Source organism: Channa argus, chromosome 9 (genome assembly GCF_033026475.1).
Source record: "Channa argus isolate prfri chromosome 9, Channa argus male v1.0, whole genome shotgun sequence".
Classification (NCBI taxonomy): Eukaryota; Metazoa; Chordata; class Actinopteri; order Anabantiformes; family Channidae; genus Channa; species Channa argus.
Window position 1 is genome coordinate 16,793,034 of NC_090205.1, and position 11,071 is coordinate 16,804,104.

At 40.1% G+C, this 11,071-nt stretch overlaps 1 protein-coding gene across 5 annotated transcripts in view; it reads left to right on the top strand.

Moving 5' to 3' along the window:
* igf2bp2a (insulin-like growth factor 2 mRNA binding protein 2a) overlaps window positions 1-11,071 on the top strand; it is a 46,154-nt gene that overhangs the window by 30,903 nt on the left and 4,180 nt on the right. For all 5 annotated transcript variants that reach the window (XM_067516286.1, XM_067516287.1, XM_067516290.1 and 2 more), the window contains 9 exons: window positions 14-148; window positions 2,744-2,866; window positions 5,091-5,226; window positions 6,956-7,093; window positions 7,643-7,711; window positions 8,435-8,557; window positions 9,014-9,088; window positions 9,581-9,712; window positions 10,117-10,230. In XM_067516286.1, the coding sequence (XP_067372387.1) occupies window positions 14-148; window positions 2,744-2,866; window positions 5,091-5,226; window positions 6,956-7,093; window positions 7,643-7,711; window positions 8,435-8,557; window positions 9,014-9,088; window positions 9,581-9,712; window positions 10,117-10,230 (1,045 nt within the window). The remainder of the gene's footprint in view (window positions 1-13; window positions 149-2,743; window positions 2,867-5,090; window positions 5,227-6,955; window positions 7,094-7,642; window positions 7,712-8,434; window positions 8,558-9,013; window positions 9,089-9,580; window positions 9,713-10,116; window positions 10,231-11,071) is intronic.

An 11,071-nucleotide genomic window follows, 5' to 3' on the forward strand; every position in this document is an offset into this window, starting at 1 on the left:
CTCTCTCCATCAGGGTGGACATTCATCGGAAGGAAAATGCAGGTGCAGCAGAAAAGCCCATCACCATCCACTCAACTCCTGAGGGCTGCTCCTCCGCCTGTCGCATGATTCTGGACATCATGCAGAAGGAGGCCAATGAGACCAAGACGTGAGTCGGTTGTCCTTACGCAGTGCCTGAAAACACTCCCTGAAAGGGAGATTGCCCATAATATCTGTAGGCCTTTATCCTTTATTCACTTGCTTGGACACAGTAAACACAGTTCACAGATGAACATTTAATAAACAAGACTGAAATATCTAATTGGGCTTGACACTTTTAACTTTACTGCTTCTTTTAGACCCCTGCTCGTACACAGGACCAGTGTTTGATTTTATTGGTTTCAAAGTGTGCTGTATGTTGAGGGTGCTGCAGTCCTCTACATTATATCATAGAGTCCTAAACTCAGGTAGCAAGAACCCAACAATTCTACATGTGTGAATGTAAACATGTTTGTACGACCTGTCTGTTTGCATAGGATTGTCTTAATTTAAATTTTGATCATGCTTGGTGTTCACTCATAAACCTCATTAGACCACAAAATATTTTGGCTGTCTGATCACTAATGGCATATATTACTTGGTCAATTTGGGCCAAATATCTCACCAGAGAAAGGTGTCTAGAGAAAATTACAACTTTATGCCACATCTTGTTTTTAGAAAAGGCTTAAGACTGTAAAGATGGAGGATACAGTTTCCGTGGTTCTGTGAAGTTAAGAAATCTACCTGCTAAATCCTTAAATGATCATTTTTAGTGAGCTTCACAGGCGCTTGTAAACAGATGTTGTGACAGAACAGAACTAAGTTAGCCGTCTCCCCCTGTTGTCAGTCTTTATGCTAAGCTAAATGTCTGCTGACTGTACCTTTGTATGCTCATTGTCAAACTCCTTTAACATTTGTAAATTAATTAAAAATGAAATGAAAAATAACATCAGCCTACATTACTCAGTGGTTCACTGCAGTAAGTTAACTGTAGCTCTAAATACCATCTAAATACCATGTTCCTGCTGCTCAAAACATTGAGAAGGATCTACTTCAAAACTGTGATGACATTCATTCAGTTTAAATGCAAGTGTTTTAATTCACTTTAGTCAAACCTCCTGTGTGTGATGTAATCTAGCAAGAAACCAGTCGACAGGTCTGATACACGTCAGTCTGTCAAATCAGTAATCCTGCTCGCAGAAATCGCAACAAGGTAGATTCATTGTGTCAACAACTACTGCCACACCTGCTGAAAATATCCTGTCGCCTCAACCATCACATACCCTGTAATTTTTTCGAGTCTAAAGACCCCCAACACCGGGTGAAACCCGAACCACTAAACTTGGCCTCAGTAACCCAAACACTGTCATTTCCCCTTTCTTGCCCCATAGCTCACTCCAAACTAATTTCACCCTACAGCACAGATCTACACTTACGGATTAAAGCATGCCCTGACCTGCCACCCCCTCCCCTACACACACACACACACACACACACTGCACATACATCACCACCATCAACTCTGTGACCCATCCCAAAAGAAACCCCCAGCATCTGGTTACCCCAGACCACACCTTACCACAAACACTCACAGCCCACAATTGTCCCACAAAACACAGATATAGATTATACAGAAATTATACTCCTCCTGTTTTAATAACCAATTATCACCAATTACCATCAACACTTTACACACACACACACACATTACACACAAACTGAAACATTTTGTTTATTTTCTACTGTCATTACATTTACAGTTGTTCTAATCTTTATTATTATTATTATTATGACTTTTGTCTTCCTTACGTATGTGGCGCCTAGCTACTTCGGCATACCTTTAGCTAAAAACACTACTCAAACACAAAACGTTCAGTATATAAAGGACATTGTTGCTTGTATGCATCTCTTTAATATTTTTTTATAAATTTCTAAATTTTATACTTTTATACTGACATAAATTACTGCTTAAATGATGTAATCAATGATATTGCATAATTACCTTTGGAGTTTTTAAGGCTAACTGACGTATGCCTAACCAATATATAAGGAAGCAACATTTCATTTCAACTATTTCAGAAAAAGCTAAAGTTTCAGCTATTTCAGCAATGACAGTTCAGCTTTTTTCAGCTTCCCTTATGGAACAGGGAGCGACAGGTTGCAAAAGCACAGTGAGATTGATGGAGACTTACCCTAATCTTAAACAAAGTTGAGTGGAGAAGTACATGGAAGACAATAAATAAGGTTTCCCGAGGGAAAGAAATTGGGAGAATTATCTCTTTTTATCTCTTTTGTTAAACTACAAAAAAATTGACTTTTGTTAATATGTTGTTACACTGTTGTTGATTGCTTGGAGGGACAAATCTTTGGTGTCACCCTGTTTTCTCTTTCCAGAAACTGACATTGTTGATAAAGCACTTTGCTTATTGTTAAGTTTGGGGTGTATAGCAGTACATCATTAGCCAAATGGGTTGGAACTGATGTGCTTCTCGTAAAAATCTGTGTATTTTCCTTAAAATCACTTTTAAAAGAAACACTCGTGTCTTAACATTGTGCCCTATGCCTACATCAGCACTTCCATCTGGGCAGCTATCCACATTCCTGTTCATAGCCATCACATCATAGCATTCCTCACACCACATCAGTGACACTCAGCAGAACCGCTCCTTTATCATCTCTCCTAACTTGTTCCTGTGTGTGTGTGTGTGTATATGTGTGTGTGTAGGACAGAGGAAATCCCTCTAAAAATCCTCGCCCACAACAGTCTGGTGGGTCGGCTCATTGGGAAGGAGGGTCGCAACCTGAAGAAGATCGAAGAGGAGACAGGGACCAAGATTACCATCTCCTCGTAAGTTGCTTCTCCTGCTGTACACACCCTGGAGCTTGTCACTGTGATCATTTTAATTCATGTACAAACAAAAGGCACTAATTTCAGTTTGTTGGTACCACTCCTTTCTCCCTTCACGAGCTTTTCAGCATGTGGTAACACTGAAGAGAGTTGTAAGAGAACAACTATGATAAGGTGTTTACAGCTCCTTCACTGCAGAACATGATATTAGAGAGGTGGGGATTACACCTCATTTAATGGACTGTGCTCACCAACCTTTGTTCATTAGGGCTAATGAATTGCCTTGTCTCCATGAGCTCTGAGGATGTAATGAGGCTTGAGAAAGAGAGGAACAGAGAAAGGCAAACAGTACATTTAATATTGACACTTCTGTGTCATCTTTTAACAGTGTCTTCATGTTCACCATCATCAAGGGAAGATTAGATTAGTTTTAAGTTTTTACTGTTTGTACAGTACAGTTACCATGCTGACTGATTTGTGGCTCAAATGCATGTGATTGAGGTGTTTTTGCTGTGCTACATTGCTCCGCCAAAAAAAAGTCACACCGTTTGCTATTTCGTTGGGCCACTTAGCTTTGATAACGGCATCTATTCGCTGTGGCATTGTTTATAGGAGCTTAAGCATTTAATTATTTTCATTCAGAGCTGCATTCATTTTTCATCCAGATCTTGTATTGATCATAGGAGAGTTGGACCACTATGTGAAGTCTTCTCCAGGACATCCCGAAGACTTTGAGTGAGGTTAAGGTCGGCTTTCTGTGGTGGCCAGTCCATGTGTTAAAATGAGGTCTCATGTTTCCATAAAGACTCTTTCACAATTTGAGCTTGATCAATCCATGCATTGTCATCTTGAACTATTACCATAGCATGGGGAAAGAAAACAACCTGGCCATTCAGTATATTTAGGTGGTCAGCTGCTTATCACATCAGTTAGAGCAACTTATTGCCATCTGAGAAATTTTAATCACTGCAGTATTTGCCCAGTGGAAGGCCTTTACCTATTTGCATAGTTAAGCCCAGCTGGTGACTTTTGTTTGGCCTGCTGTAAAAGTAAAAGTGAGAAAAACATTGTGAGCATCATTACTACAAAATCTATGTTCTGCAGAATTGTCAGTACAACATCCAGGACAACAGATTTGCACTTTTGCAATGAAATAAAATTGTAGTGGTTACATTTAGATTTGCTGAATCGTGATTTGGCAGCTAAACAAAAATAACAGCTCAAGCCAAAGTCTTGCTGCAGTGTTTTTACACTCTAGTTCTTGTTTTATAGTTTTCCCCTTTAAATATAAAGCAAGGATGAATGTCAATGCATTGCAACTATATACACATGAGATGTGGCATGTGGAATTTAAAAGATGGGGCAAGAGTGTAATGATGTGCTCATTTTATACAGCTAGTGTGAGATTTCCTTCTTGTAAAAAGCATTCGGGTCAACATAACTTGATGGCACTTCATACTTAATAATACAGTAATCAGTGTACTGTTACACCGTTAGTGGACACCACTGTCTATATATTGAATTTCCAGTGATAAGCTCCCAAGACATTAACACAGGAATTTTTCAAATCTCAACAATCTGTTTCATATGTTGTGAATGTAGCATATTTAAAAGCAGTACTGAGTTCAGTGTAAATGGTTGTCACTTGTAGTGCTTTTACCTTTCTGGTCTGCGTGTGTGTGTTTGTGTGTGTGTGTGTGTTTGTTACAAAGTAGCTTCTGACTTACCAATTAACACACACACACACACACGCACACACGCACACACTCACTCACAGCTTCATCACTACTCAGATCAGTACTGATGAAGTTGCTCTCCTGACCTACTGAGACCAAGTTATGTGTCTTATCCAAGGACACTTCAACACATGGACAGAAGGGGATGCGGCTACCTCCTGAGCTGCAGCTGCCTCATTGAGATGCACTATGGGAACAGTAGTTTCTTGTTTTACGCAACATAGTAAGATACTTAAACTCATACTATCTCTGCATCTGCATCTTTGGTTTTGAGCATTGTTTAATGCTCAAAACCAAAATCTAATTTAGCTTTCAGATGATACAGCCTTCAGTAGAACAAGTCAAATAAGACCAGAAATAAAATTGAAAACAACTCAGTCACCTTCTGGGAAGTATGTGAGCAGAATATGAGTGTGCCTGTTCTATTTATTTGTATTTGCATATACATGTACTCATTTGTGCGTGTATCTGTGTAATCTTTCTGGTAGGTTACAAGACTTAACCATTTACAACCCTGAGAGGACCATCACGGTGAAGGGCAGCTTGGAGGCATGTTGTAAAGCTGAGGTGGAGATCACGAAAAAACTGAGGGAAGCCTACGAGAACGACATTGCTGCTATAAATGTGAGCTTAAAGGTTACAATCTACAGGCTCCTTGATTGTTCTTTTCAGTGTGTGTGCAGGCTTGCATGTTGCGCGTGTTCATGATCTCAGGTTGACTCACACGGACTGACAGGTGAACAACGGAGAGAAGTGATGATATACACCAGGGTAATATCGCCTCCCTATTCAGTACTTGTTACCACCAGCATTACTAATACCTGATGTTGTGTTCTTGGTAAATGGATAACAGTAAACGATCGCTGAATAGCTCATCGGTGACTCCAGTGTTTGAGCACAGCATGACTCCTTATGTGCGTGTGTGTGAGTATCATGTATTACTCATATTTAAGGACGTCTTCCTGCTGGGGGCTGATGTAAATCATTTAATTTGGGTTTGTTAAGGTAGGATTTAGAGTGATGACTTTGTTTAAGATTAGGGTAAGTCTCCAGGAAGTTGGTGTAAGATCCCTATAAGTAATAAAAACAAACATGTGAGTGTGTGTATGTGTGTGCATGTGCGCCTGTTCCACGGAGCCTCTGACTCACGCTCACTTCCCTGCTGTGGGTGTCTGTGTTCCTGCTGTAACACACTGCGTTTCCCAGCATCCATCTGATATCTGTAGGCTGCTCTCTCACCCAGCTCCTCTTTCACTCTGCCCTGATGACATCACCAGCGCTGCAGCCAGAGAGGTCAACCACACAGGAAGAGAGACAGTCATTATATCACACGCTGCATGCGTCCTATTGGATTTCAGCGCTGCAGAGATGAATGCTGATAAAGCAGTTGTATTAGCAGTGATGAGGCTATCTTTATGATGAGCAGTAGTAACTTGTGGAAAGACCCATAATGGGTGTTTGAATTTTTTCTTTGCTGATTTCGCACATGCTGTCAGTTTTCCCCCTCTCATTTTCACTGAGCAAATATTGTCTTGGAAATAATCGTCAAGCAGTAAGATGCAGCATGCGGTTAAATTGTTCAGGGTGGTGCAGGAAGCCCCAGCACCTGTCAGGCAGAGCGTCTCCAGTAAGCGGTGAGGGCCATCTAGCGTGACACCGTTGATATTACACAAAGACATCTGGGAATAAGGAAGTGAAAGGAGACCACATGTCTTGTCATTGCCATGAAACAAGAATAGCTGACTTTGAGAAGAATATATTTGTCATGTTATTACAACAGCAAACTGTCATGTTTCAAAACCTCAAACACTACCTCCAACCATAAACGTTTCACAACAAAAGCAGTTCAGTTGTCAGCATTGTGAAAGCACTTTTTTAGAAAGTCCAGTGGGTTTCTCAACCCATGGAGGAGTAGTTTAATCTGAAAATATGGAGGTACATGCTTTACTTGAAAGCTGCTTTTAGAAAGTGTTACGACCATTGCTTAGTACTTCCCTCAACTTCAGGAGATTGAGAAAAGATTTCAGAAAATCAAAGACTGCATTAAGGTTTGCGTCTTTTAGTCTTTTTGTTTGTTTGTTTGTTAATAATTTCAGAATTATTGGTGTTTGTTGACCTATTGTAAAAAAAAGGAAGTCAGGTGTTTTCTCCTTTCTCTTTTAAGTCATGCTCAGTGCAGAAAGAATTTTCTTACTGTAAACACTGGCTAGCGTCCTCTTGCACGGGAAACATCTTTTGGATGTTTGAACACTTAAAATTCCGATGGAACGTTAATTTAATCCTAATTTATTGTCTTCTTTCTTGTAGTTTTCAACTCGTGATTATCCGCCTCTGCTTCTCTTCTTCTGCGCAGCAACAGGCCAACTTGATCCCAGGCTTGAACCTCAGCGCTCTGGGCATCTTCTCCTCTGGTCTCCCGGTGCTGCCCCCTGCTGCCGGACCCCGCGGTGCAGTGCCCCCTGTGGCACCAGCAGGATACAACCCATTCTTAGTGAGTATGCCCTTTTTTTTTTACACAGATTACATGCACATGCCACCATTAAAGGTTAAGAAACAAGATTTAAGATAAAAAAGTATTAGATATCTTTTTCACTGTTGGTTTAGTCTCACCATGGGGTGTAGTGCCCCTGCAGGAACTTTTTTTGACTTGATAAAGCAATTTGTCTCCAACACATGGTAAACCAGGTTCCCCCTGAAGTGCTTTTTGAAGAAAAATGCTATGTTGACTCAGGTCTTCCTGCATGATGTTATACACAGTTTGAAACAACCAGAATTCCCCCATCTTCTCCACAGATGAGTCAGTTTGTCTGTAAAACAAAGTCTCTACTCATTGCCCGACGAGGGCGAGCCAAAGTGGTGTGAGACAGTGAGTGAGAATGTATTTGCATGCTTTAGAGTCAAGAAAGTTAGCGTGTGATTCACTGCCAGTGTATGCCCTGAAATTCCCCCTGATGAGAGCTTGAGTTATGTACATGCATGTGTCTCCTAATGTGTGTGTTTGTGTGCCATCTGATCGGCCTGCTTGTTGCTTCACTTTCAGAGTCAATCTTCACATCTCAGTGGCCTGTACGGGGTTCCTCCAGCAAGTGCCATCCCCCACCAGCACTCAGTATGTTCCTTAAAATCTGCACTACAGTCCCCGTTGTCATGGAGATCAGAGACTTAGCAACATGACTCTTGTTTTTGTTTCTCTATAATATAATTATTTTATTAGTTGAGGACACTTTAAAGCAATTGTAAAATATATATATATATATATATATATATATATATATATATATATATATATATATATATATATATAAAAAAAACTCAAATTAACGATGTAACACTTTCCCCCTCTGCTGCTGAAGTCTGTTTGTACAAGTAAAACTCAGTTGAAAAAAGATTTAACATTAGTCAAAAGGAAGTCATAAATAACAGTATATTAAACCCTCCCAGTCAGCATCTAGGTTGAATAGTGAGAGTTGCATTTCTGCGTACCATCGCCCAAGTCACCACAACACCACAGATATTTCTGGTAGGGGAATTTTAGCCTAGAGCTGTCCTGTGGTTTGTAAAAATTAACTTTATAAACCTTGAACACATGAGTGTTTCCAAGCTAAGAAAAACAAAAACACAGGGCAACCCTAATAGGAAATATTTTATTCAGACTCAGCCAGAGCGGGATGTTTACCCAATAAATGAAAAACCTCAAATGCAGCTCAGTTTAGCTTTTTTTGCATGTGGCTCTTCAAATATCTGACAAGTTAAATCCAATTTTTTGTAAGTGTTTTGTAAAGGTTTTAAGTGAAAGAGCCAGTAGTTTTATTTTGTGCATGTGTTTTTTTAGCAACAGGCTCCAGAACAGGAGGTTGTCTACCTCTTTATTCCAACTCAGGCAGTCGGGGCCCTGATCGGCAAGAAGGGCCAGCACATCAAACAACTTGCCCACTTTGCTGGAGCTTCTATTAAGGTGGGTTTGAATAGAAGAGAAGGAAAGAGGCGGCAAAATCGTCTCTCACCAACATGTAGGGCTGAGTCTGTAAACAGAAGTTAATGTGCAATTAATTTTTCAAGGTTTCACGTGGAGCATTAAGGTTAAGGTATTAATTTAGAAATAAGTACTGACTGAGCACTTTGTGGACCACAGCTGAGAATGTTAGTTTTTCCTGGTAGGAAACACAACAAAGGAGATGACTACTGAGCTGAGCATTTCAGAAAGCCCCTCAGTCCTTGTCTGGACAGGTGGGATGGCTGGTCAATGAATTCTTCTAACATAATCACAAGAGTTTCATTTTTCGAGGAATTAACAGGCTTCTCAGATGATTCGCTGGTTTGCTTTAGATGACCACGGAGCAAGATCACCTTGTGCTTTTGGGCATATTTTCTGACTATTTGTCTCCATAACTTGTCTCTACGTGTATGTCAGATTGCCCCAGCTGAGAGTCCAGATGTTACTGAGAGGATGGTAATCATTACTGGGACTCCAGAGGCTCAGTTTAAGGTAAAGCACTACAAATTTGTATGAAAAATGTCAACTTTTAAATCTAAATGAAGATTAAATTGCTACTTGATGTTCTTGATGAGCAGTATTATTTAGAAATCATTTATGTGTCCTATATTGGGGCGGCAGTGGCTCAGTTGGTAGAGTAGCTGGCTACCGACCATTGGGTCGGAGGGCCTGCTCTTCCCGACCACGTGCCAAAGTGTCTCCTGGCAAGATGCTGAATCCCCATCAGCCAATCCCCAGTTATGCAGTGCTGGTCCCAAGCCGTTAGAAATTGGGGAGGGTTGCCTCAGAAAGGGCATCTGGTATAACAAAGAAAAAAAACTGTGCCAAATCAACATGCAGACAAATGATCCACTGTGGCAACACTGAACTCACAAGATAAGCCAAAAGGGGAAAATAAATAAATAAATAAAATTCATGTGTCCTATATTATAATAGCTAGCAGTAGGTCGCTGTACGCATCTTACAGCTTCCTCTTTATCTCAGGCCCAAGGTCGGATATTTGGGAAGCTGAAGGAAGAGAACTTCTTCTCGGCAAAGGAGGAGGTCAAACTGGAGACGCACATTAAGGTTCCCTCAACTGCAGCTGGCAGAGTCATCGGTAAAGGTGGCAAGACGGTGAGTTAATGCTTAAATTAAAATGGTCAAGACATGATAGAACATTTACTTTACCTTACATTTACTAATGTGACTTACTAACTGTAAATTACAGAATAAACTTGATCTTTTATGCATAATGCTGTTATTTTCCATTTACTCAAACTGTAAATATTTAACTTTAAATGTCTGGCTAAATGTAAAATGATTTTACACAAATACACCAACTTAAATAAATTAGCAGTGCCGGTGCTCCACACCAATGATTACACTACATAAAATAACAGCTTTTCTTCTTGCTTTCATTATAAAGTGATACAGTTTATCATAATCTTTCAGTGTGATCTGAAAGCGATGCCATTATTCAACTATGGCCGGAGGTGATATTCAGATTAAAATTATGACAGCTGGAGTCTGTGTTTTAGGTAAACGAGCTACAAAACCTTACGAGTGCGGAGGTCATCGTACCGCGGGACCAAACTCCAGATGAGAATGATGAGGTCTTTGTGAAAATCAGTGGACATTTCTTTGCGAGCCAGGTATGCAAAACCTTGTAAGTTATTTGGCTGATTAGTAACAGGAGAGTGGGTGCACCTTGTAATGCTGTCGTGACAGGGCTGGATGCAAAGGAATCAAAAAAAGGTGACTGTCGTGACTGGAGAAGGACCTGAGAAGAGGTGTAATCAAAAAAAATTAAAGGATTTACATTTAGTTAACTAACATAATTGTTTATTTTATTCTCCCTAATTTACATTTGTCAAAGACCAAGAGAATACTAACTTGCATGAAACAAGCAAAGTAAAGAGTATTATAAAACTATAGTGACTTACATGTAATTGAGACACTTGAGTTAAATGTACTCCACACCGTCACAGCTGATTTCAGTTAACCTGGTTGATGAGAGTCTGCTTGGGTTGAAGGTGGATATATCTGTTTTGGGAATTACTGTGCATGATACTAATAGCTGTGATAAATGGGCATGACATCACATGACATCACATGAAATTGCATGACAGCGCATGACATCACAAACACAAATGAAAGAGTTGGTGTTAAACCTCTCGCACGTTCCCTCCTACAAGGCTCAGTTCATTTCATTTGTATACAGTAATTTTTTCACATGTTAACATTCAGGTGGTGGGAGTTAAGGTCCTGGGGTGATAAACCGGAGTTTGAGAGGGAGGTATCTTTGAGCTTAATCTCTTTTTGACCTAGAATAAACAGGAAATAAACAGTTAAAATCACCATGGCAACCTGCAGGTGAACACACAACTGAATCAGCTGATTTGATCAGCATTTCTCTGATGTGAGTACTGTTTTACGTTTCTGTGAAACTTTTGCACCATATTTGATGCAAATCACAGTAGCCATATATTTATA